Source organism: Temnothorax nylanderi, unplaced genomic scaffold (assembly GCF_030848795.1).
Source record: "Temnothorax nylanderi isolate EJ_2023f unplaced genomic scaffold, tnyl_v1.0 TNYL_tig0006_pilon, whole genome shotgun sequence".
In the NCBI taxonomy this organism is placed as follows: domain Eukaryota; kingdom Metazoa; phylum Arthropoda; class Insecta; order Hymenoptera; family Formicidae; genus Temnothorax; species Temnothorax nylanderi.
The window spans coordinates 2,182,480-2,208,838 of record NW_027249068.1 but is presented as its reverse complement, the minus strand read 5'-3'; the positions used below and the strand labels follow the sequence as shown (position 1 = coordinate 2,208,838).

The window sequence follows — 26,359 nt, the reverse complement described above, 5'->3', positions numbered from 1 at the left end:
TTAACAAATATCGAAAGACAATTCATTTTGATAAAAAAAAAACATTTCTGAAGGGAAGGGAGCGTTTTACCGACCTGCGCGGTATTACAGAAGAACGAGATACCATCAATAAAATATCCCCGCAACAAACTCCTTATTTCCTTAATCTGTATTAATTCGGATCGCGTTTATACAGTTCTTTCACATGATTGATTCAATATAATTAATTCGACAAAACAAAAAATCGCTTATAATACAATTACGGCCTTTTATGTGATCGATGATGGGTGGCTGTGAAGGAGACGCCACGAAATGAATATCCCTTTGTAGCGAAGCATATTTATATTTTTCTGTCTCTCTCTCCCCACACGAATTGGCTAATGTACAAGCGCTAATAATTCAACTTCACTACTCTGCTCTCACACACCCACACACACACACACACATTCGTCGCACCTTGTTAAATTATTTAATTTTTGTATTTATATGTATACAGATGTGTATAATATATATATATATATTTATATATAATCATTTCAATTATTATAAACTATTAAAATTATAATACAGCCAGAGGACTTAGCGTAATGATCATTGTAGACATTGGCTGCAAGCTAGCCGTTCCGTTCGGCTCATCGAGATATGCTCGTGCACGTGGCCGTGTACTCGATAACATCGCGGAACGGAACGGCCTATGTGCTCATAAGTAAGAGGGATATACAATAAGTTTCATCAATTAATCGTTATATGTACACACTGGCATACATACATACAAACACATACGTACATACACGTATCCACTCGCTATAAATTCGGTCTCGCACGGGTGCCTACGGGTGCACGCGTATCCCTATGCTACAGCGATAATTTCGAGAAAGAAACGATGATATCGTTACGCTCGATTACCCGATTTTTGACTTTCTCCAATCGGGCGGAGCGGCACTTAGGAGTCGTCGATTCGCCGCCTCGAGTATTTCGCTTCTTGTCGTTCCATTTCGGTGATAATGCGACGCGTACAGCTCGGCAAAGTATTCGGAGCGTAGCTTCTAGCGTGCTTGAAATCTGTGCGGACGTGAAATGGCATGGTTTCTTTTTTTCCTCCTTTTTTTTCCCGTAGAACAACGCTGGCCAAACTTGGAAGCATCATCGTCGTCGGCTTTATATTACGTGTGTAAAATGTTGAACAAATGTCGATCTTCTCGCGCGCGCGCGCACGTATTCATAAATCACTGAATAAACCTTTGAACGTATGCAGTTGCACGGATCTTCGAATTCACGTACAATACCGTCAGGATTTATTTCCACTTCGAATATTTTTCAGACTTTCTTTGTTGTGACACTAGGTCAAGCAGAAAGTGTGCAACGAGGGAAAAATTACAAATACCGATGCGTGTCGAAGTTCAATTGGGTTCTTAAGATATGGAGATGTTCTTTATTTCTATAAAAATGATGTAAAAGATCATGTATAAAAGAAAAATCAGCGTCTTTTATATTAATTCATGTCAAATGTCGGCTCGATTCTATTCCTCATTGCACATCTAGCTGCGTTTACACGAATACTTTCAATAATGGATTAAAAATAATAAAATACACACAACTTTCGTATATATAGCAGCACCGATTGAGTGCGATATAACTTAAACTCGGATTAATTTCTAGAAAACTAGATTCATATTCGTTTAAAAATAAGTTGAGAATACTGAATATATTATAAAGTGGAACATGTAACTTCGAAATCCTTCCTCTCTAATGACAGTAGGTTTTTTTTCTTTTCTATACGGTCTTATTGCTATCTCTCAGCTTTAGGCTAAAAATAATATCCGAAATTCATTCGACTTGCCTGAGAGTTTCGATTTTTTACGAACTCATACATATAGCTAATATGTATAATAAAACGCACTTACAAATCGAACTGAAAAATTCAAGATTGACTATATTCATTAATTCAGCGCAAAATCTTAAAAAAGAGCACGCAAGCGCATGTTAATCAAACATCACGTTGGACTAAATATTACTTCTGTACTAGAGAAAAGAAGAGACGAAAAGAAAGACGGGGAAGAAAAGGGGGGAGGAAAGGGAGAGAGGTAGAAGAGTTAAAGAATAGGCGATGGCGATGACATGCAAGTACAAATTACACATTGTACATGTCAGAGTTGCCAACAAGTTTCGTCCACTTCATTGTAAGAATTAATTGCTAAACCATATCCCATAACAACCCCATTATCACGTCAACGTTATTTCATAAGCATTTAAAGTCTCGACCGCGAACGGTCGCGACTTCTAATCTCGGCTACCGTCACTTTTGAACGATCCAAAATTTCTCTGCACACTGCATGTGTATGTGACAAAGTCACATCACACAATGGAATCTATCTATATAACAAACTAAAATATGTTTGGACATCGCGACCAGTCACCTCTGCTCTTGTGATCCCAATATTCGCCATTATAAACGAAACAACGGCTGTCCGTGTACGGATCTTGCTTCTTCTTGAACCACAGCGGTTCGTACGCCTCGTAAGGTAATCCTGCGGAGAGACACGAAATTCGTGAGCAAAAGAGCTTGATTTTCGCAATCTGACGATATAAACTTACCTTGTGCGGCGGCCCTTTCGTGCTCGAGCTCGCGAGCCCGTCTAACAGCTCTTTGTTTTTCTTCTAAACGCAATTTTTCTGCATTAGCCTCGTCCCATCGTCCATCCTCCATTAACCGCTGATCAGGCCTCAAACGAGAATCCGTCGGAGCTACACCTTCTTCCGGTTCGTTCAATTGACATGCTAGTTCCGTGAATGAATAATATTTCTCACAATCTTCACTGTAAAATTATATTAGGGTATTAAAATACTTCATACATATTAAAAGTGCTGTTGTCGGTAAATTTATAATAAAAGATCCTCTTGATTCGATTTTTGTTTTGGGACACGTATTTTTTAGCATAAAAAATTTATTCCATTGGAAAAATATATATGTTATATAAAATTATGCTCTGCTTATCATCACAGCTTTAACAGATAGCTGCGTTTGATTTATTTACAAAGGAAAAAGAACAAGAACAAATATAAGAGAGAGTGACAATTTCTTTTTTTAACAGATGCATATTTCCGTGCGCTTATTATTGCTACATACTTACGGAGGCAAACGTCGTTTCCAAGCTAATATATAAGGACCCGTCTTATAAACTGGATTATCGGGGGTGCCAGACGTGCTGATTACCGGAGCGATTTCTATCTTCGAATCCCATGTACCCTGCACTACCCATTTGACTTCCTTATTGGAATTCATGACTACGCCCTTCACCTTGCGCTGGCTGTCTCTCGAGAAATACGAGTACGGGATGTACTTCAAATGGCACTTGATACCTTCCTTATGATTTACAATATCCATGTCGCCGCTCTGGTCGACCCACAACTTTCCGACTATAATATTATGTACTGTAGTAGTAACTTTACGCCATGTATAATGTTGCTTGCCACTATTAAATTCTAGATGAGCGGTACCCAAGGGAATCACCTAATAAACAAAATTCAATTCTCAGAACGACCGTGTTTGGAAAATACGATGGTTGTGCACTCGTTTTGACGACGGTTGAGCGACTGTTTGCGATCGGTACGTACTTTTATCTATCAAGCAAGACATCGTACCTGCAGATATTTTCCACGAAATTTAGAAGCCATTGTAAACTCTTGCCAACATCGCCATTTCTTCCCTTCGCAATGTTGAGCTAGCATAGGCGGATGATGAGACACTTGCTCCGAAATCGCGCGCCATCCAAGGTCGTCCGTACGATCGCATTCGTAAGTTTCACCTAAAAGGGGATTGAAAGGCTTTCCCGTTCTAGCGGCGGTTGTAGCGTAACTAGATACGGTGAACGCGGCTACATAAGCCATCTGCTCGTAACTATCTGAACATTCCGCAGCCCTATTTAAGGAAAAAAATTATGTCAATAACTTTTCTTTCACAAAATAGACGCGATTAAAGATATCGTACCTATCAAGAATATCTGCATATTCGTAGTCTTCCGTTAACCGTTGAAGCATACTGAGAGGTTCCGAAAAGTTGACCGGCATGGGAATTTTGGACAGGTCCTTGCCAATGCAGTTTTTCATTATACTCCACAGATTCAAGGGATAGTTTGGTTTTTCAGGTACCCTAGTCCTTCTCTTCCGTTTGGTGGTCATCCCGGTGCTGCTGCTGCCATTGTTGGATCGCCAAGCTGCCTGTTGTACGTGAAAATATTTACATCCCGTTTTTACTTAAAAACAAGAGGAGGGGAGAGAAAGGGAGAGAGAAAATGTAAATTTGCTTACGGTATCCAGGTCGTCTGTGTTCGTGACACGCGAGGAAGTCTGCGCCGCGGTGGAATCGGTCACAATGAGGAACGAATCGGCGCCAGTGGAATTGGAGACGGGCAAGGGCGTCGGATCTCCCTCCGAGCTGGAGCCATCGTCGCTACCCTGAGAATCGTTGCGATCTCTCGCGGAAATCGAATTGCTCGTGGCGGGTATGGTTAGCGTGAAAGTGTCCGATTCTTGGGCGTCGTAAAATTCAGCGTTATCCTCCTCATCCTCTGACGGTGACGTCGTAACTGCGGGATCTGCAAAGTCAAAATTTCCCATTTGACGGACGCGACGCGGACGTGGGGGGGAATTCGAACCCGGGAAGACGGGCGGAAGAAGATTGTACGGAGAGCACGTGAACGTCAAGTGGGTACACGTTGCACAAAGATCGCCTAATCGCACCCGAGGATAAGCATCGAGATAAGGTACAAAGTGTAAGTTTTTATCGCGACGCCGACACACGAAGCGACGGGATCGGGAACACAAAGGAGGACAAAAAAAAAAAACGCGCGTATGTTACAAATTACGGCACGCTGCGTCGAAGTCACGCCAGTCACCCGCGGTCGCGAGATCGTATCGCGCGTAATAAAGAATCGATACGTCGACGTCCCGCGAGCCCCGCGCGGCCAAGACCGCCGCGTGGTCCGCGTGGATCCGCCGTCCCGAGACTCCCGAGTTCATTTCCCGCTGCTCGAGGGCGATTTCGCGCCCTGCCCGGCCTTGCTCCCGCGTTTCACTCCTTCCCGACTTTCCGGCGAATCGAATGTGCCGCCGCGGGTCGCGGAGCGTGCTCCGCGGCTCCGCGGTGGCCGGTGCTCGCTCGATCGGGCCGGCGCGGCGCGAGCGAGTCGCGGAAGGACGCTTCGCACGAATCGCACGTAAACGCATCTGTCCCGTACCCTCGATCGTCTACTTCCTTCTTTCTTCTCCCTCCGGGGCGCGCACCACCAATTTCGAGTACAGACGAAAGAAGTGGATCACAGGGGCGAGGGAGGGCGAGATGGAGACGTATGCGAACCAAAACCAACACGAAGACACATTCCGGTGTAATCTTCGATCTCGTCTCGATGACTCCGACTCCCGGTTCCCGGTTCCGCACCCCTGGTTCGACTCGGCGGCCGCGAGAACCGTTACGACACGCCGCTGACGCGCTCAATCTTGTCACCACCTTCCTCGAGCGATCGTTTCGAGTTCCGACACCTTCGTCCGATCTCCGTCGTCGGCGCGAGAGGCGATCGCACCGATTCCAGCGACTCCGGAATTCGAGGGGAACCGCGTTGTCGGAGCTAACGGAAGAAAAAGACGAATACCAATTTGCGGTGCCACTCTCCCGTCGATTAAGCGTCGGGCTCGGAAGAGACGGAAGCACACCCGACGATCGTGTCATGTGCGAACGTACATACATAAGTTATTACGTTACCATATATATGTTATATATACAGGAACACGACGCGGGGATAAACGCTCTTTTGTCCTATGTATATATAGAGACGGTACACGGACGGTAGTCGGTACGTAACGTACGTAGACCACGGATGACGTAATCACGCGATAATCACCGCACATCGGCGCGTCGGCGCTTCTTGGAGGCCACCTAGCGCGGGCGCGGACAAACGACCGCCGGCGCCGAGATTTAAATTCGTGCTCGACAAGCGCGAGACTCCACGTCGCGGACGAGTATAATTTCTTGTACGAGGAAAAAGAGGACAAATAGAATGCACACTCGGCTAAATGTCAAATACGAACGCGAATCTAAAAATATAATTTGCAGAGAATGTCCGACTTTGGTCTGATGAATTGTTAATCGGACATTTAATTTCGCCGAAATATTTAATTAGCTTCAATATGCTGTATGGGAGATATCTGCGATAAATAAGGGAACTTGGCTGGGAGAGAATTCACATTTAATTAAAATTTCGACCGTGAAAACTCGTCATATTTCTTCGCGTAGTGCAAGAGATGCTGCGTACAAGCTGTCCTGAATCCACTGTACGTCCTTGTCAAGTTTTTTTTTAGCTAATATGTGGTCAATGAAAATGTCGAGATATCGATAATGCGTTAGTTAGACATGAGAAAGAAGAGCTTAAACTTTAAAAAAATAAATAACAAAAATTATTCTTCAGTTCAAGTGATGTCTTCAATAGAATTTTAATTTAATTTAAAGTTTAGTTATACAAAACATAGAAAAACTGCAATGAATGACAATGAGTGACAATTTATTGCTCGACATTTTCGTTAAAAAGAAATAGACTCTATACAATGCCATTAAAACACATTAAATGATTTTAAAACATTCTATATGCTATACCAATTTAATTTCAAAATTTGAAAAAGATTTTGTTACATTTTCTGGTACTTGAAGCAACGACGTAGCAGATAAAAGGTATCGAAAAATGCGAACAAATGCATGCTAACAAAGCGGAGAATAAGAAATATAATATAAACTTATTTACGTGAAGGTCTGTGTCCCCCCGCATGTGTCGCCGAAGGAATCGCGTGTTGCGCGGCTTCCTCCAGGTGGGAATGTTGCCTAGCTAACTGTTCGACCATTTTCTCTATCCGCACCTTCTGATCGCGCTCGTGCTGCAGCAACTTCTTCCATTTAGGCTCTTGTTGCTGGGCTAATTGCAAGTAATCGCTGCCCGTCTGCAACAACGCGTTCAATCAGTTCTCGAGTTGCGTTTCGTATGAGATCACATCAGTATTAGATCACATTAGTAGAGAGAGAGAGAGAATGCCATTGCCAAAGGGCAATTCCGTGAATGAGACGACCCTGATTGCGTGAAAATTGAACTCTGCTCTTTGAGAATCTTGCGAATTTCTACGTAGACTTTGAACGACATTATTCGCATTCGTACAAGCAGCTAATTACTAACTGTATCTCAAGATTTTGCCCCTTCTCTTTCCTCCCGTTAGATGAGTCACTCGATCAGTCGTGTCGTATATGTCTCGTTACGATAAGATTTACGAGATGTTCACAAAGCAAGTTCAAGAGTCTATTGAGCAAGTCGAATAAAAGTGGCACGCGAACAATATCACGCTATTATCTTCCGAAGCATTACTCAGATCCCCGAACGCGAACGTATTCTCCGATGTCCGTTTTTGAAGATATATTAGAGATTATGTAACATCGGCATAAATGTTGCCGCATTAAAAAGCTACTACAGTTTACAATTAAATGTTGGAATCTTGAAACGAGAATTTTGAATAGAAAACTGGATTTTCTGATCGAACGGTATAAACCACTATTACGAGACTTGCTAAATAAACAACGAAAAGGGAAGAGTCATTCACAGATACTCGGTCGTTCAATTTCACAGAGATTATCGTTTGGACTTACGTTGATCATAGCATTCGCCGCAATCCGAAAGAGCGTGGCTCGTTCGCTGACGATCTTGAATTTCGCCGCTAATTCGGGGGACGGAGGCTCTAACATTTCCAAATCGGTTAAAGCTCGTTGAAGCGCTGATCCCTGCTTAAGCATCAAGTCATTGCACGCTTGTAGATCGTCCAGTCGTCGCGTTAGATCCTTAATCACAGACGCGGTTTCTACGTTTTGATTGTCGTTATCTTGATATTCCTCCTCCTCTTCTTCTAAAAGAGATTTCGCCGCATAACGTCGCCGAAGTACTAAAGCTCCGATAATATACAAGAAAAAGACAGATGCAGCACGACAATTATAGGCAAATGTATAGACAATAGACATCGTATCGATGTTACGGTCGTTTGTGATGCAAATCAAATTCATAAATTATGCACACGTACGGTACAATAATCTATAACTAGTACATAAGATGATAGGAATGTTCATTAAATTATTTATAACGCTGGAATATTCTATTTGTACCGTGCAGCGATTCAAATTGAGCAAAAAAATCTCGACTATTAATATTAACCTCATAAGCTCGAGTTTTATATCTGAAATGCATAAATTACGTAAGTCTGAATTCAACATTTTATACAGGACATTCCAACTGTTGAATGTTTTGTAAGCGAAAAGGAAATGAAAGATACCGGCCTTCACGATAGTTAATTGATGAACGTTAATTAATAAAACAAGTCTATTCGCAACGAGTCTATTGACTCTTTAGAGAATAGACTGAATTCAATTCTTTCACTACGATTTTAAACTTGAAATCTTTTAAAATATTTCGTTAAACTGCTGACATAGAAATATTGTACTTTAATTTATTCAAATTTATTTCATAAAAATTTAGTATTTATTGTTCATGTATGTCATTTCAAAATTTCAAACTGACAAACCTGTCAAAATTAAAGTTTTATTATATTCTGATTTTTCCTGCATCAAATCAAAGTATTTTAAAGGAAATACTTAATTTGTCATGACAAAATAATTACGTTAACATGCTTCTCTATTGTACTTTTTGCTAATGTACAGGGTGCTTTAAAAAAATATTAATGCTTATATAAAAGTAACTTTTTAGAGAAACAGGGAGACTGAGATAACACAAGATATCATATGTATTTTGTTTCCAAAGAGTCTCCCATGTGTTCTACAATTCTACATTATTGCAACGTATAAGATCTTCGACAGAAAATTGTAAATGTGCTTGCAACAATATCCAAAGAAATGTGCCTCAGGGCTCTCTAGACCATCTGGCGAAGATTCCACGAATGTGTTGGCAATGATGGTGAACAAGCGGAAACTTTTTGAAGACAAAATACATTTGTTACTATGATATTTTGCGTTTATCTGAAAAAGTTGCTTCCATATAAGTGTCAACATTTTTCTCTTGAGCATTCCGTGCTTGGTGATATATCTGCAGTGGAATAATAAAATGTTTTTGAATCCAGGCATTTGATCTGTTGATCTTCTACACATCGATTTAAAAGGATGGAAAAATCCCAGATACGCCGAAAACGGCAGGCTTACGTGATAGACAGGCACAATTCGTACGAACCAGATTCCATCGCTTGGATGGCCTTGGCTTTCGCGAGCTCGAGGGCTGTGACCCACTGCTGCCGCTCCACCTCGGTCGACGCCTTGATGTGGAAGGTCTGCGTGCCGCCGTTGCTCACGACGAAGGTGCAGGCGTCCACCGTGTGTATTAAGGCCCCGTGTAAGGAAATCGTGCCGCGGCAGGTGTGGGACATCTCCGCGGGGTTCCTGAAACAGGGGGTAACGGAGACGCGACAGTTTCAGGTACGCGTCTCTCTCAGGTCCGCTCCGGGTTTGCCGAATGACACAGAGAAAGACGGACGTTGAGTTTGCAATCGGGGGAGGGACTCGACTCTTTTGCTACGACGATCCGGAACGATATACGGCCGTGAAGAAGGTTTATCCAAGCGACCACCTCTCCCCCCTCCAAAAAAAAAGGGGGGAAAAAAGGATCGGTTACAGCAACGTGACGATTGTCTGCGTTAATCTGTGACACCGTATCTCTGACTCGGCGGGAGAGGCAGGTGGAGAGGATGCGGGGGAGTAGTTAGCATTGAAATAGTATGGATTTATTGACATAATCCGAGAAAATAAACACTCGATTATCCGTCCGATGGAAAGCGATCCCATTACCATACCCGCGCGCGTTACGGATCCATCCGACCGCTCTGCCCTATCCCGGCGCGACGCGTCCGCACAAGCGAGTGTCTCTCGGTCGCGCTCACGGTCGTCGGTCAAGAGCAACCCGTGGGAGTTAATTCTCTGTCGTACGAAACGACAATCCAAAGACCGAGGGGAGCGGGAACGAGGGAAGGGGAGCTCTCAATCGAATCATGCACGTGAGGTCACTCGGGTTAATCGGACACGCAACAATCACGATTCCACGTGGAGGAAAAAAAAGGGAGGGAAAAGTCATGCTAGCGTGCTCAGGATCATACAGGGTGTCGTCGAAACGGGTCGCCAAGCTCAGGGGTGGTCTCTACTCGCTCGTGGGGATGAACAGAGAGAATCGCGCGCGATCGCGATCAGCGATCAGTCCGAGAACTCTCGCTTCTAGTATTTTTGTCTCAATAACGAACAATACTTAATGAGGCTCATTGAGATTCAGATAGGTTGGTAGGTCTATCGTTGCATTAATCTATAGTGATGAATCTGTACGTCGGAATAAAAGATGAATAGATTCTTCCACCAATCTGCATTTGAGTCTATATGTAAGATCCATTAGTCATCAGCTAACGTCAATGCGGAGTATGTGAAAGGGCAGCTTTGACAATCGATGTAAAAGGCAAGACCGAGCTTCATTTTACGGGAATAGAGCTTCCACACGAGTTTCTGAAAAATCGTCGCGAAATTCTGCGTAGACAGGAAAGTATAATTCGGCGAGTTCTCTCCGGATCGCATGCTCGCGTGATCGCATGATCTTCCTACATCCTTAGAGCGAGTAAAACGCACCGTTAGAGTTCATCGATCCGCTTAAGGACACCCTGTATACGTTAATTAACGGAATTGTCTCGAGATGTACTCGCGTACATTTATTTCCCAAGATGGTAAATTTTACAATATCGCGCGTAACGTCGCTCGTTACGTAACGCTCGGTAAATATTTGCAACGAAACATCTGGACGAAAGCCGACGAAATTGATTTTCACAGCAAAACAGTCTTCGGAATTTATTGAGAAGGAAGCAGGGCCATTGTTGAGTTTAATTTATCGTGAGTTGTCGCGGCTAGGCCTGATACCTGCTGATAAAATTCATTTTATTCAGCGGCGATACGTTGACCCGATTTTTTCAACTCCGCGGTATCCACGATATTTATATACAGGGTGTCCCGACGATACTTCTCCTTCAAGCCGCAGATTCTTTAGCGTACTCGGATCAAACTTTCACTTATCGGATATATCGAAACGCGCATCCATATGGCATCCATCTATCCAGCCAGGATTCATATTTTCATTAAGGAGAAACAGGACGTAAAAATTTATGTAAAAATCCGCGGCTGAAAGGAAGCACCCTGTACGTCGATAAATCTTGCGCCGAGTTATATCCTGTGCGTGAAGGGAAATTTAGGTGACAGGAAGTCTCCGTATAACTAGAAAGAAAACAAGGAAATTATGTTTAATCGAGAGGAAAGGAGGAAGTCATTCGACAGGGAGGCATTACGGAATCTTTCGTTTCGTCGATCGCACTTGGAGAACGGGAGAAAACGTAAAATTGTGTGACCCGCGGATAATTTTCTTCTGCTACTTTCGAGCGTCCGCCTGAAAGAATAAGAAAAAAAAAACAAAACCGTCTAATCAGAGATACCGGTAGGCAGCTATCTCGCCGATCCGACAACGACCGTTACACTGCGTGAGAAACCGCTACAAAAGTGAACAAAAGTGGACGATGGATCGAGACGAACGTAACTGGCACGATAAAGCACACGACATAAAGAAGCGGTACGTCTCATTGCACGCGGCTGCATTATGCACACACACAAAAGACAAAGAAACAGAGAAATAAAGAACAGAGAAAGAGAGAGAGAGTGAGTGAGAGAAAAGGACGATGGAGAATACCAAGTGTTACGTTTAGCACGGTTTAGCGGTACGAGAGAAGGGCACGTTTAATTTCCAGACTCCACACGTACAGGTGGATATACGTGATGTAACCGCCGACATGTTACAGGTAGGTGGAGAAAGCGGATGAGATTTTTTTTTTCATTTGGGCCATCGATAGTTAAAATTGTACGGAAAAATGTAAAGTTACGTGATGTGTGTGCGTATGTGGGTATGTGTGTATGTATGTGATCGAGTATCCATTTCTAAAAGAGTTAAAAAAAATGAGAGATGGAAACAAAACGTCCTTAGGGGACAGTTTTTTAATTACAAACTCGCGGAGAGGGGTAGGGGGAAATCGGGATGCGATTTCAATTTGATCTTTTTTTGATTTCTTTTTTTTTTTTTTACTTACTCGGAGGCTCTGCCAGCCCTCCGCTTGCGTCGCGATGATATCTTTGGCCCCCCTGTTGGTTCAGCCCTAAACAATCCATAAAACAAATAGACCCCGTTCACATTGTGTAACATTGTGTGCAAGTGCTTATTGACTCGAGATTTCGTTCTCTCCTCGTCTTTCTTTTTTTTTGTCATTTACCGCAAGAAATCGACAAGAGTACGGGCAATCTTTTCACACTTTGTCGAGTCGCTCCAAGTTCGCGAGATCGGGAGGAAGAAAAAAAAAAGGAAACCGGTAAACGCGTCGGCGAGTGACGCGAGACAATAAAAGTTCACTCGGTTCGTAACGCGAGCGCTGCTGTGATTCTTGCGTGCTATTAACGCGTGTTATAAGTACTGTGCGAGAAGAAGCCTCACGGCAGACAACACGGGAATCAAATTCGTATATATACGCCGGCGGTGCCCGTGAAACACACGTTACACACGTACCAAGTGAAACAATCCTCGATGGAGGCATTGCAAACTCAAATCACACAAACTGTGCCAAGCGGAGTGTTAAAAATGAACAAATAAAAAAAAATGAGAAAAGAAAACGTTGTCCTAGGAAGCCGGTGCGCAATCGTTTGTCAGAGAAACGCGGCTGCTCTACTTGCGGAGATAACGAGGGAGACCGCGAGATTGCAGACGGCTGGGCTGTTTGCGCTCGTGTCGTAACGAGTCTTTCGTTCCGCTATCAATTACAATCCGGGGGTTCCCGGGGCGAGATTCACGTAAAAGTTAGCCAGCTAAGGGGACGGATGTTGTCGTATTGCGAACTACAAAGCGCCATAAGCGAATCCAGGGCGTAGAGTCTCGCAGGAGATTTAAAAACGAAAGACGTGCAGATATACGTGATAAACTCCCTCCGATGCGTCGTCGAAGGCGAGGGTCTGCAATAGGATTGTATCGTTTTCAGAAACGTCATTCTCTCAGAATAATAAGTACATAGAAAATTTGGTAACGCGAATGTTTCACGCTTGGAACGATTGCATTGTCAATCTCGAATAATTCTTCAACTCAATATTCCCGCAAGGATTTGTTTATTCGACCCAACTGGCTATTTTTATTAATTATAATCCATCACGTTTCGACTCTGTTTTAATCCTTCTCAATCGGTGAAACTTTGATGCTAATATATATAAGCATCCTTACATATATTAGAATCACTGTAGATAATTTGTTGCGAAAAAGATAGCCGGAGCTAGGTTGAATAAAAAAAATCCTTATCGTTAATCATTTAATGGCGAAGTAAAAGTTTCTGATTTGGTTTAATGTTATCTACAAGTTTGAGTTTGGGACGTTCCTATTCGAGTACTGTCTCCAAGAAGACTCGACTCCAGACTCGTCGAGGATCCCTCCTACCGATCCCCACGCACTTCGCGACGTATCCCGTACACCGTAGACTACAGCGAGTATACGCAATATTAACCGTGTCATTCCGCAAGGAGTTTTGTCACGCTTTTATGTAATCGTCGACCGCTCGCTCTGTCCCGCGCGTTAATGCGCTGACGAATGCATCGCGAATTCAGGTTAAAGCTGGCGGTGAACGTTATCGTGCAATTCGAGTAAACGGCGTTCCAATTCGGCATTACTTGGATAAACCAGATTCGTGCAAATTACGCCATTGAGAAATCGCAAAGCCTGTGGTATTACGTGAATATGCGCGCTCTCTCTCTCTAAAGGCGTCTAAAATGTTCTCATCCGATACTTTCTCTCGCGTCCTGACGTCAGGTTCTCTTTTACAATTAGAGACTACGATGTCACGCGGTGGATACGACGAGAGTAAACCCTCGGGGAAGGAGTGACAGGGAGCTGTTTCCCCGCGGCGCGTCCCTCGGGCCGACACGCGCCGCGGATAAGAAGCGAAGTCTGTTTTCTTATCTCTCTTTTTTAACGGTTCTATACGGCGCAGAGACCCTGACAGATACCGCGAATTCGCCCGAATTAACAACGCGCGCAAACTATTTGCATAGAGCGCATAAATCGCACGGTATCGTCCGGACGCTTCGGCGACGCGGACGTCCCCCCCCGCTCGCCCCCGTCACGCAGACGATACCGCGAATACGCGTGACAGCTGTTGCCAGGCTATTTTTGACCCGGGAGCGATCGAAAAAGAGTTCTGTCACCGCGCACATAACCTAATCGCGACGCTCGACAGAGAGCAGCTCCGTGTCGCACCTTCGGGTTCTCCCTTTTCTCTTTTTGTTTTTTGTTTCTTTTTATTTCTTTTCTCTCTTCTCTCCGGGTTGATCGCCGTCGAGGACGACGGAGATCGCGTGCCGCGAGGACGACGCGACGCGTCGAGATCGATCGCGCCGTTGAAAAACAGCGTGAGCGAACGTCCCGCGACGGGTGAGACGCGCGCGGCCGCGGGGAGATCGCGACCGGGTTCGACGTCGGCGACGACGTCCGCGGGTCCGACGACACGTAGGAAACTACCTGTAGTACGACAGGAGGCCGTTTGACAGGACGAACCATCTCCGTTGGTAACCTTTCAGGTAGTTCGTCCATTTGAAAAGCCAGCCTTTCATGTCCTGCGCGCCGTGCTGGCTCTTCGGGTCGCCCATGCTGCCGTCGGCCTCGCGCAGTTGCGCTCGCGTACCTCGCACCTCCCTGAAACGAACGCGATGCGAGCCGATATCTGCCTACACATCACCACCCGCGTTGTACCGCGCCACCATTTTGGTAATTCCTCGTGGACGTGGAAGGAGGACTGAGGAGAGACTGACAGAGAGAGAGAGAGGGAGAGTGAAGGGGGTTGGTCACCTCCCCGGTCCCCCTCCCACGCCAGTTCCGACGTAGCGCGGAGACTCTCTGTCTCTGTTCTGTTTCTGTCTCGTTCTCGTCGGCCGTCGAGCACACAACACATACAGACGCGGTGTATGTGGGATAGTGGTCGAATGACAGGCGATGGCGACGTCAAGATGATCGCTGGAGGCGATCCGCTGGTGCGGTTCTTCTTCTTTTCACCGATGGAACACCTCGCTTCCTTGGCGTACGGCGCCACGACTCACACGCCACTCGGACTCGCCACGTTCTTCACTGACGGCTCACCTAACCAGCCTAACCTTTGTTACCGTCGTCACTGATGTAACGCGCTCATGATTTATGTGTGCCGCGTGTGCGTATGTATGTATGCTCGCGGACAGAAAGGTTGTCCGAAAGGTTGTCCGACTTTGAGCCGTATTCATAGTATGAATACGGGTGTATAAGTCGGACAACCTTTCTGTCCGCGAGTGTACATACTACTACATACACCGGTCGGCATACGATCGTACAGTCGAGAGCAAAAGTGTTGACAAAAGTTTGGACGTAGCGAATAGAATTGCACTTGTAGCGCTTTCCCCTCTTCGCCACACCTCCTCTTTCCTCTTTCAGCGTTTGGCCAACTAGAGGAGACAGGGAAGCTCGGGGATACAGTTCTTCTCGCTACATCACTGAACGTTATTTTTGCTCCTGACTGTACACACGTCACGCCAATCATAAGCGAATTACAATACTGCAGATTCTTGACTATATGTTGACAATTGTTGACTATATACGAATATAAGCTGCTAAAAAGCTGCGTAGTAAATGTCAGAAACTCTCAAGAGACTGTATAGCATTAGATTCTATAGTTGTGTTTCTATATTCACTGTTAGTACTGAAAATCTATAGTTTATAGGTACACTATAAATTTTCAGTACTGGCAGTAAATATAGAAACGCAGCTTAGGGGCCGATATCACAGTCTCCGATTAACGTGATCCTCCGATTAAACTCACTCTGCATCTCTTTCTAGGGGGATAGTTAGAAAGAGATGCAGAATGAGTTTAATCGGAGGATCACGTTAATCGGAGACTGTGATATCGGCCCTAAGTAGTATTTTTGTTCTGGTATAAGTGTACATCGAAACATCTAAACAATATAATAAAACATTCAATTAATATTGCGTTATAAATTAACCATCCATGCTTTGTCGATGTGTCAATAAACCTGTAAGTTTGTCATTTAGTGTCTGCAAATTCATTTTCTATCTTTAAATATGGCGGTTAGTTCTGCGGGTTCTGCCATGTTCGGTCTAACACGGAAATTCGCTAATCAGGAATAAGTTCAATATGGCCAGAATTTTACTTAAATCTTTAAATTTTAGAAAAATTTCACACATTTATAATATTTTTACATATTTATAAATAATATAAATCGACTTATTTATTTTCATTCTTTTTATCGTAACTTGTATTTATCATTAATAACGTTAAAAATATATTGCTGCTTTAATATTGTAATTTGTCAAGATAATTTCATATAAATTACTAAGATGATAGAATATATAATTTATCATAAAATAAACTTTTAATCATTAAAAAGCTTGCGTTATATTGTAAAGCAGCTTATTTCTATTGTTTACAACTCCAAATAATTTTCTCCCTGCAATTATCCCCGATACTTTCAAATTTGAATTTCAGATTAAGATTTTACACGATCTACAATTCATATCGGAATTCAAGTTAATAGAAAACAACTAATATTCTACTTGCGATTTCATATGCCATGCAATATAAAAAAAACAATTGTAAAGAATAAAACTACACACACACACACACACACATATATACACTATACATTAAAGTACATAAATGTGTCAATAAAATTCATGGCATAAAACAAACTGAAATTAAAACGCGTTAAATTTTCTACCGCGAATTGTAGCTCGTCTAAATTGAGCTTTATGAATCTAGACAATCCTGAGAAAGAGAAAATGGAAGTTCCGGGGGGAAAGACGGGTGAAATGTTCTTTCATTTCCTCGTGTCGAACGTCGAACGAATTCGCGATCGCGCGGCGGCTGCGAGGCTGCGACTTGCGAGGCGACGCGTATTCCAGTAACACCCAGTAGACGCGCTCGCGACAGGCAGAGTGCAGACCTGGCTGCGCCCTGCGCCCGTTCGAGCTTGGACTGCTTGGAGCCAAGCGGTTGACCCGCGCAGTGCGCACTCCGCGCAGTAGTTCTCATCATCGTGGCAATCGTGGTGCGGTCAGCGGTACGGCGGGACGGCGGCCGTGTCGTGGTGGTCGCGACACCGCTCTCACGCGCGCGCCGACGAGATATTCATTCAGCGTGTCGCGTGTCCTCGTACGGTCCCGTTTTCGTGTCGCTCTTAGGACAGCTCGTCCAGCTCGCGGTTCGCGGTGGGCCGATGAGGTGATGCGCGGTCCCGCGGCGGGCCCATACTTTGGATCGCCCAGGTGAGAGACACGCGTCGCGTGTCGCGTGTCGCGGCGAGAATTATTCTCGGCCGCGAGTCGCGAGTCGCGAGGGCGAGCGCGAGCTGCGCGAGCAATTTTCTGGGGTAAAAGGGGAGTAGGAGCGAAACCTCTCGGGGGGCCTCGGGGCTCGGGACCCAGGGTCCAGCGGGGGATCACGTGACCCGTGTGTTTACCAAAATGGTGAACGTCCGTGGTGCGATACGAACGGCCCTGCGTTCCGTCCGCACGGGAGCGGCCGCGCGGCGCTCGGATGCGTAAATAGCCGCGATCAGCTGTGCTACGTGCGCGGAACGGAGAGAGAGAGATAGAGAGAGAGAGAGATAGAAAGAGACGGACAAGAAGAGAGAAAGAGAGAGAGAGCGCGCACGCAGTGCTTTGGCGTTCCGATCGTACGGCGTCGTCGCCGTCGTCTCGATACGGCGTCCGTGCGTCGCGCGTCGCGTCCCGGACGAGTCGATCCGCGCGCGTCTCCGTCGGCCCCCGTTTCTCGCTCGTCCTCGGCCTGGCGACGCACGCTCGCGGGCGAAAGTTGGAAAGTGGACGCGGTCGCGATCGCGGGAGATGCCAGGAGCCGACGCGGAGGCGGTCACGGTACGACGGTCCACGACGATCGCCGCCTCCTAGTCGCGCGATGGTGTCGCGCTAGACCGAGTCGCCCGCGATGTCGTTCGTTCGTCCCGTTGCGCGTTGCGCCGAGCTCGTTCTCGATCCTCCTCGCTGCGCCGTCCGCACCGTAAGCTCACCCTAGAATCTCTTTTATTTCCTTAACGTCGCGCCGCTAAGAGAGTGACCCCGAGGTTTTCGCAGGCCTAATTCCAAATTCGCCAATAATGCTGAACTCGAGGGACACCAGGTAAGTACGTTTTCCCGGTTGATTTTTATCCGATTCTCACATTCCGACGGTCGACGATGACCGTCGTCGGTTTTGATCAGGGTTAATGCTATTCCATTTCTTTTTTTTCTCTTCTTGTAGCAGATGATCTCTGATATAGGTTAGTGCGAGTAAAAAGCACTGCAACAACGGACATCTAAATGTCAGGAGGTGTCCTCGTATAGCGCTGAGTGCTGCGGCCAGGCATTCTTAAACATGGCCACGTATCAAGTCGACTACCAGTGGTTAGTGCATGTCGCAGCTCGCATTGATACCTATACATTATTTTTCTGCAAGTTACATGCAAATGTTGTTAATTACATGCTTGTCAATCACCGCCGTTGCGACTCGTTGCAGGGCTTATTCCATAATGGATTCATCCAGGATATCCACTTTCCTAATATCAATTCTACTGATAGTTTACGGTAGTTTCCGATCTCTAAACATGGAGCAAGAGGCGAGGGAAAGAGAAAAGGAGAAGGAACGTAGTAATTTATTGACTGGGATTACGAGTAACAGCAGTGCCGGTAACCCGGACGGCGCTAACGGAGGAAGAGTCCAAACTCTCGATACGATGCATGCTCTCTGTCTACCTCTCGGTGCTTCCATTTCTCTACTCGTCATGTTTTTCTTTTTCGACAGTATGCAGATGCTTCTTGCAATTTGTACAGCCAGTACGTTTGGTAACAATTTCGATTTAGAATAAACTGCATCGTAACGATATAACTTTGATGCAGAGCACTTGGTATGACACACTGTATTATATTTAACATAAATTGTACCTTCTTACAGTTATAGCTACAGTTGCATTGGCGTTTCTTTTATTGCCCATGTGTCAGTATATCATTAGACCGTGTTCTGATGGTAACAAAATATCTTTCGGTGTCTGCGGGAGATTCACGGGTGCGGAATTACTCTCGTTTTCGCTCAGTGTGAGTATAGTATGCATCTGGGTCTTGACCGGACACTGGCTACTGATGGATGCGATGGGTATGGGCTTGTGCGTGGCATTTATCGCATTTGTTCGACTACCTAGTCTCAAGGTATCCACATTGTTGTTAACCGGACTGCTGATTTACGATGTCTTCTGGGTTTTCTTTTCGTCCTACATATTCAGCACAAACGTAATGGTTAAGGTAAGTTTTGCAAATCTCATAAAGGCATTATATGTGATAAAGAACATGTCGCATTCTTTTCAAACAAATTTATGACGTTATTTTGCCTGCAGTATTTTTTTCACGATGATGCATTGTAAAATAAGAGCAAATTGAATTGTACAATGTATCTGCAAAATTTATTTATAGAGGTTATTTTATTACACAATATCACATATGTAATGATAATATTATATATGTAATTTGTATCTGTTATCATCATAGGTAGCAACTAGGCCTGCAGATAATCCAGTAAGTCTCGTGGCTAGAAGATTACACTTAGGCGGCGTGGCAAGAGCCGCGCCGAAACTACCTTTACCTGGAAAACTGGTTTTCCCATCGATGCATCAAGCGGGACACTTTTCGATGTTGGGCCTCGGCGATGTAGTCATGCCGGGTCTTCTGCTCTGTTTTGTCTTGCGATACGACGCATATAAAAAAACTCAGCTATTGCCCGGCGGCTGTGAAACTGGAGTACCACCGCCGCGCCACTTGAGCCGAATTAGCTATTTTCATTGCTCCTTGATCGGTTATTTTCTTGGTCTACTTACCGCCACTGTAAGCTCTGAGGTGTTCAAAGCTGCGCAGCCTGCCTTATTGTACCTTGTGCCCTTCACTTTGTTGCCGTTACTCACGATGGCGTATCTGAAGGTACCGTTATGTTTCTTGTATATATTCTAACGACTTGAATTTTATTTAATGTTAAGCAAATTATAGAAACTTGCAAGAAATACTCCTTCATACTTTTGTTTAAAAAAAAGTCGATTCTAGACTGGACAAAGAGAATTCATGTATAAAGCATGATCTAAAATACTATATATATAAATCTAATAACATTAAAAAATAATTTTAAAAATTGTATTGAATTCTATTACAATTATAAAAACTAAATCTTTAGTAATACTTTGCTTTATAGAGCATTGTGGATATATATTACGTATAGAATGATGTACAAAGTAAAATACATTTTATATATATATGTAAATCGTTTACTTTCAGGGAGATTTGCGTCGGATGTGGAGTGAACCATTCATATCTCAACAACCTTCTAAACACATGGACGTTTGACAAGAGTCATGGGTCTTTATATATTGTGTTGCATTGGAGGCAAAATTCTTGCATGAGATTCACCGTCATATAACTTCACATTTTTATTTTCATCAATGTCATTTAATGTAAGTAATTTTTTCTACACATACACACATGTGCGCAATTCATTCGCATTCTTTTTTAAAGTCAATATGACATACAGAGAATAAATCAGATCTAAGGATCAATTATGATTATTTGCGATGCAGAAATACATGTAAAAATACATTATACCGTATAAATAATTTAAATGTAATATAATGTCACGAATGTAATGTTAGCGGTGCAAAGAACTTTTTACCGAAACGATAGAGGACGAAAAAGTCTCTGAGAATATTTCTGGAATGCCAAATAACACGTATATTATTGGCATTCTTTCTGTGTCTTAACTTGATGTTGAGTATATGGATAGACATTGTGCACAGTAGATGATACAACCGATAATTATCGTCATTTCGAGCTAATAAGTAATAACTAAAGACTATGTATCACGTGGTTAATTTAACGAATGAAGGAAGGTCTTACTTCTACTATAGAGTCATCGTAAGAAATAAAATATTCTCAAAATATTTACTTTTGATCGAACAAAAAACATAGAGAACTAAATATTACTCCCATAAAATTCAGTTATAAATGACTGGCAAGACTCATCGCATTTTTAGTTCGCTATTTTGGTTCACTATACTCATTCAGAATCGAATTACTTGCGAATGTGTAGCTATGAATAGGATAATTTATAAACTGTTTGAATATTTAGATAAGAATCCAATACACATATACGTGTAGGTTGTGACTTTGTTTTAAAGTTGGTTTAACGCTGAGCAAACTAGTAATACTAAAAGTAATTGTATATATTTATTATCATTTTCGTAAACTTTTAAGGGGGCACAAAGTTTTGCGATAATTAACGGCACGCTTTTCGATATCACGTTTTGTTTTGCTACTTGTTAATAAGTCATATCTATTTCGGAAGTATAGTTCATTGTCATTCTCTCAATATGTAAGTAGGGGATGAAGTACGAAATTGCGTTGTTAAAGATAATTGATAATCACAGGAAGGTTTGTTTCACAACAAAAAGGCTTTCTAAACGAGCTCTTGCTATGGATAGGCCATCCGAAAGACTTTATATGTTTATTTAAAGACAAGACTGAAAATAATATGTATCAAAGCCAATTTATTAAGTAACTCTTCTGAAAGATAAACGAGTTTTTCCATTCTACCATTCTCTTAGATCAATATCTATAATATCGTAGAGATTAATGAAAAATATAACATAATATATTCTAATATAATAACATTATACTATGTATCTAAGAGAGGTGGAATTATAACTACTTTCATATTGTTTCTTATAGGTTACGTAAAACTCATAATCACAATTCAATTACACATTTAACGATTGCCTGAATCATTTTTTTATATTGTTATACTCAGCGAATTAAAATATACGTACTATATACGTACATCAGAACAATCTTTCATAATTTATGGTTCTTCGGATAAACATTATCATAAGTTTTTTTTAAATAGTACTTTTTCAGTTTGACAGAAAAATATAATAGAAAAGGTGAAGTATTCGGCATTTTGAATTAACTTAATTTGTGTATATTAATAACATCATACACATGTATATTAATATAGAGAAAAACAAAATCTAAATTTTCTCTTATAAAGAGAAGGCATTTCGTCTCGTTAACTTTATAATAATTATGTTTTTAAGATTATCTCATTCATTATTTGTCTACCTGTCCATAGCACAAGCAATTTATTCTCCGTCATTATCATATGCAATGTCAACCGAACCATTTTTTTTTATAACCACATAAATTAAGTAATCAAATATATTTTACTTCCATTACTTTTTCCGAAAATTACGAAAATACTTTTGTAAAATGGTTTTAATCAATTTTAAACCAATTTATATATTTTCTTAAAGAGTAGTTTTCAACCGTGACTAATGCTCAAATTACCAATTTATTTCTCAGTATTTTTCTTTCTTTTTTTATTCCTATCCAAGTTACGTACACTGCAACATGACATTTATATTTTTGTAATGTACATTTTGAATTTTTTTTCTCTTCCAATGTACATACGAATAATCTCGAGAGGCAAACTTTACAGTAAGATCTGCGTAATGCCTCTATAAAGAGATTTTTGCTTATTAAGCAAATAATCGAATGCAATGAATTTTGAATACGACGTAGCGTGTATCTTTAAGGAAACGTTCAAGTTTTCGGACATAGATTAGTGCAATATAATTTATAATTTATATCGCAAGAGGTATCACATAATACTTTTGTTGTACTAAAGTAATTGTGTATTTCCCCGTTTTGCTTACAACGACTCCTTCGATCGATGAGTGTTTTTGTACAAAAGAAGTTATAAGGCATAATATAGAAATCGTTTATAGTAAGATTACAACTTAGTTTATGGTAAAAATGAGAGGTACATTAATTATAATACTTTTTTTCTTTTTCTAATATAAATAAGAAACCATGTTTTTCGCTGGACATCCTAAACTCTAACGATTTATTTATTGACTAGAAAAATTATGTAAATTTCAGGAAAATGTACATAAAATAAGTACTCAACTGTCCTTCAGTTTTTCCACAAACTAAGTGACGCGATAAAACAAGAACAGATACTATATATTAGTGATATGACGTATGATAGTGACAGAATGATCAAGGAACAGGTTTAAATAAAAATCAAGAGTTAAACCGTATACACACAAATATTATTAAATGCTGGATATTATATAGGTAATATACTAAAGAGCACTTGCTTGTACCGTTGCAATTCTCGACTTGCATGTGTACAGCTATGTACATTTTTATATATAATAAAACCTGGCCATTTTCATATGGTCGCGTTTGAAAAGTAAAGCTATTGATAACAAATCCACACATAGTGTTCTTTTCTTATGTCACTCACTGTCATTAAAGATTTATTTTAAATTGTAGAGCCGCACCTATTTGAAACCTGAGTATTTCTACCTGCCATAAATTAACTTATATTTCGATGGAAATTATACGATATAATAATTCTTATTCACATTAGCCTAAACTTCAATGGATTCCCTTTCGTTTAGAATAATCATTTTTATATATTACAGATTGTATTATTGTTTCGAGCTTACACGTTAGTTTGCCCTATCGTCACATTGTCCAAGTTCCTTTTTATACTCTCCAAATCTTTCATATCCGACACCACGCTCTCACACTTGTAAACTACCAAGGAGTGATAAAAGTGAACAGCGAAGGCGACGAATACTATGAGCACGGGAATGACTATCACGGTGCTGGCAGTGGCGGCGGTAAAGGAGTAGTCCCAGAACTTAACCCAGCAGAGAATAGCCACCTCTACTAGAAAGAGAAACAGTCCCAGTATCGTGGAAAATGCCCAGGCCAATTCGATGAAACCGCGCATCCTCTCGTGGGGCGACTCCGTTATGAGACGCGAGACTTGAAGTTTACTTATGGCCTCGATATTAGGTAAAAGATACGTGCTGATCATCAACGCGAAAATGTGCACCGATACCAAGAAGGTAGTACAGACGGCGAACATTACAAACAGCCATTCCGGCACCGCCGTCGGTTCATTTATTTGCAATTCCACCATCGCCACCTAAAAAATAAAAATAGCGAAATACAGTTTACTAAAATCGTCAGCAACGTTAGAAGATATTTACGTTAGATATCGCGAGAAGTGAAGCGGATTAAAGAAAGTGATATCTGTCTTATATAACCACAGATGTGCATGAAGATTACATAGAATTGTCGTCGACGTCAATTTAACCATTTTCAGGAAACGTTGTGTAATCGCAACGTACAGCCCGCTATGGAGATTTCCAAGAAAACAGTTCCATTTAAATGACTTTCAAAATATCATAACCGATTATAAATATTTCTTGCTTGTTACATATAAACAAGAAAAGTTACGTTACCGTCATTAATTGAACCAAATCATTTGCACGGACATGAAATATTTAATTTTATTTAAAATGAAAAGGCTTTGTATACAAATCAAGAAATCCTTACAAGCGTAAAAAAAATTTGTTCTGAACTTGAAGTAAGCTATGTATATGTATTTAAAAAATAGGTATATAGATTAATATAAATAATTAGTAGATATTCACGTTTCTTTTTAGAATATTTAGTTTTTTATTTTATTTTTCTTAGATTATATATTTTCCAATTTATGTAAATCACACTAAATATGTTAATTTTAATATAATTCAGTATATGCATGATATTGGTCTGTTGTTTTATAAATATAGATCCTAAAACATTTACAAGGAAATTACATCATAAAAATATAGTGATAGCAAGAATAGACTAAAGAGATTTTCTCATGCATAAATAAAAAATTTCTTATTCTTAAATTTTTCATTTATTTTTAGGCATTTTCTTCCAGTTTTAATGCTTAAAAAAATATATTTAAAAAATATTTCTTATAACATTCATGAAATTGACAAAGTTATAAACATGTAATTTGATAATCAAATGATTCGAGAAGATTGATGTGATGAAGAAGGCCAGAGTCGAAAGAGGAAGCAAAAAAATTGAAAAAAATATCATAGGAGGATATAAAAGAGGATATCTGCATAGCCTTGCAATAGCGGATAAAGCGTAAGTGAAAAAACTTATTAAAATATTAAACCTGAATAGATCCGTCCGTATATACACACTGAACTAACTGGTGCCCACGATACTCAAAAACAGATTGTTCGATTGGTTTCAAACTTCATTATAATGTAAAACGTTCATCTTTCATCTTCCTATCGATTCACGACTTATAATTCCCTCAACATTTTTATAAAAGCAAACAAACAGTATAAGTACGAGTTTCTTTTTCGAAGTTTGTTATTTTTATGATCGCAACAGTCATATCGATACGGATGACGAACACGCTCGTGGAGAACCAAGAAGCATTTTGCTTTGATTTTTTTCTACTTCAAATAACTGACGAGCAATCACGGGCGTGATCAAGCAAAATTTTTTTGCATCTTGTCACTCGAATTCTTACATCTTCGATATTATTATGTTGATGCTCAAAAAGTTTTGAAATAGACACAAACAAACAAAAACCATAAAGATTTTTAAACTTGAAAAAATTTGCGAAAATTGCTTATTTTGTGCTAGAAAAAAATATCCTCACGCATCTTAATTTTGATATCATGTTTAATATTAATTATTATTACGCTTACCATTGCAAATCCACTAAGAAGCTCAGATGTGGTTGCAGTTGCTTTCAGCTTCGCCCTGCTCATGTGAAGCCTTCTCCACGAGAGACTCTCGGCCCCGTCCTGATCGTCGCTTTCAGTTTGCGAGAACGGTGCCGGCGGAGGCGGCGGCGAGCCCGCGCACGTACAGCAACACGTGTACGGTGCACTATTGCCTAAAATGTGGCTGTTGGAATGCGGACTAGGATACGGAAGATTGTTGATCGATCTCATGTCCAGAGACACGTATCTATTATTGTTGTGCCTGCTTCTAGCTGATAAGACAATCTCGCTCTGAACGGGGTATAACGTGCTTCTGGAGCTGTGCGTGGAGCTGAAGCTCGACTCGCTCATCGGGCTCTGCTTCGTCGGCAGGTACAAGGACACCGGCCTGGATCTCTGCCCGCCACAAGGGAGCCTCCACGCCGATAGCGAGATATCGCTCTGCGTTGACTTGTTGAATTTGCTACCTCTCACGTCCTCCCCCATATCGCTGAGCGTGGTACTCGCGTTTAATCTCGCACTCGGCGTTTTCTCGCCCTGGATGCAGTCGACGAAGGCACTCATCTCTTGATTGACTCTCCCCAT

The 26,359-nt window shown here is 41.9% G+C and overlaps 3 protein-coding genes across 15 annotated transcripts; 1 reads left to right on the top strand and 2 right to left on the bottom strand.

Annotated features, from left to right (window-relative positions):
• Nucleotides 1-130: 130 nt before the first annotated feature.
• Nucleotides 131-15,428, bottom strand: Osbp (oxysterol binding protein). 6 transcript variants are annotated; one of them, XM_071716878.1, is made up of 11 exons: nucleotides 14,625-15,428; nucleotides 12,166-12,231; nucleotides 9,240-9,445; nucleotides 7,658-7,953; nucleotides 6,771-6,963; nucleotides 4,288-4,574; nucleotides 3,968-4,197; nucleotides 3,622-3,898; nucleotides 3,111-3,490; nucleotides 2,575-2,795; nucleotides 131-2,507 (listed from the first exon to the last, which is right to left on the bottom strand). In XM_071716878.1, exons 1-11 carry the CDS (start codon nucleotides 14,750-14,752, stop codon nucleotides 2,365-2,367), a joined length of 2,427 nt encoding a protein of 808 aa, XP_071572979.1. In that variant the 5' UTR covers nucleotides 14,753-15,428; the 3' UTR covers nucleotides 131-2,364. The 6 variants fall into 6 exon arrangements, with proteins under 6 accessions (XP_071572979.1, XP_071572987.1, XP_071572995.1 ...); XM_071716886.1 differs by having other exon boundaries at nucleotides 7,658-7,947; XM_071716894.1 differs by having other exon boundaries at nucleotides 7,658-7,911; nucleotides 14,625-15,426.
• Nucleotides 15,429-16,927: 1,499 nt separating this feature from the next.
• Nucleotides 16,928-23,451, top strand: Sppl (signal peptide peptidase-like protein). Of its 8 annotated transcripts, none has more exons than XM_071716964.1 (7): nucleotides 16,928-17,411; nucleotides 18,240-18,285; nucleotides 18,409-18,548; nucleotides 18,661-18,977; nucleotides 19,096-19,439; nucleotides 19,683-20,108; nucleotides 20,457-23,451. In XM_071716964.1, the coding sequence occupies exons 3-7, from the start codon at nucleotides 18,520-18,522 to the stop codon at nucleotides 20,523-20,525; spliced, it is 1,185 nt and encodes a 394-aa protein (XP_071573065.1). In that variant the 5' UTR covers nucleotides 16,928-17,411; nucleotides 18,240-18,285; nucleotides 18,409-18,519; the 3' UTR covers nucleotides 20,526-23,451. The 8 variants fall into 8 exon arrangements, with proteins under 8 accessions (XP_071573065.1, XP_071573042.1, XP_071573051.1 ...); XM_071716941.1 differs by having other exon boundaries at nucleotides 18,406-18,548; XM_071716950.1 differs by having other exon boundaries at nucleotides 18,216-18,285.
• LOC139778860 (calcium release-activated calcium channel protein 1) lies at nucleotides 23,263-26,359 on the bottom strand. Its single transcript, XM_071716977.1, has 2 exons — nucleotides 25,757-26,359; nucleotides 23,263-24,174 (listed from the first exon to the last, which is right to left on the bottom strand). Exons 1-2 carry the CDS (start codon nucleotides 26,357-26,359, stop codon nucleotides 23,683-23,685), a joined length of 1,095 nt encoding a protein of 364 aa, XP_071573078.1. The 3' UTR covers nucleotides 23,263-23,682.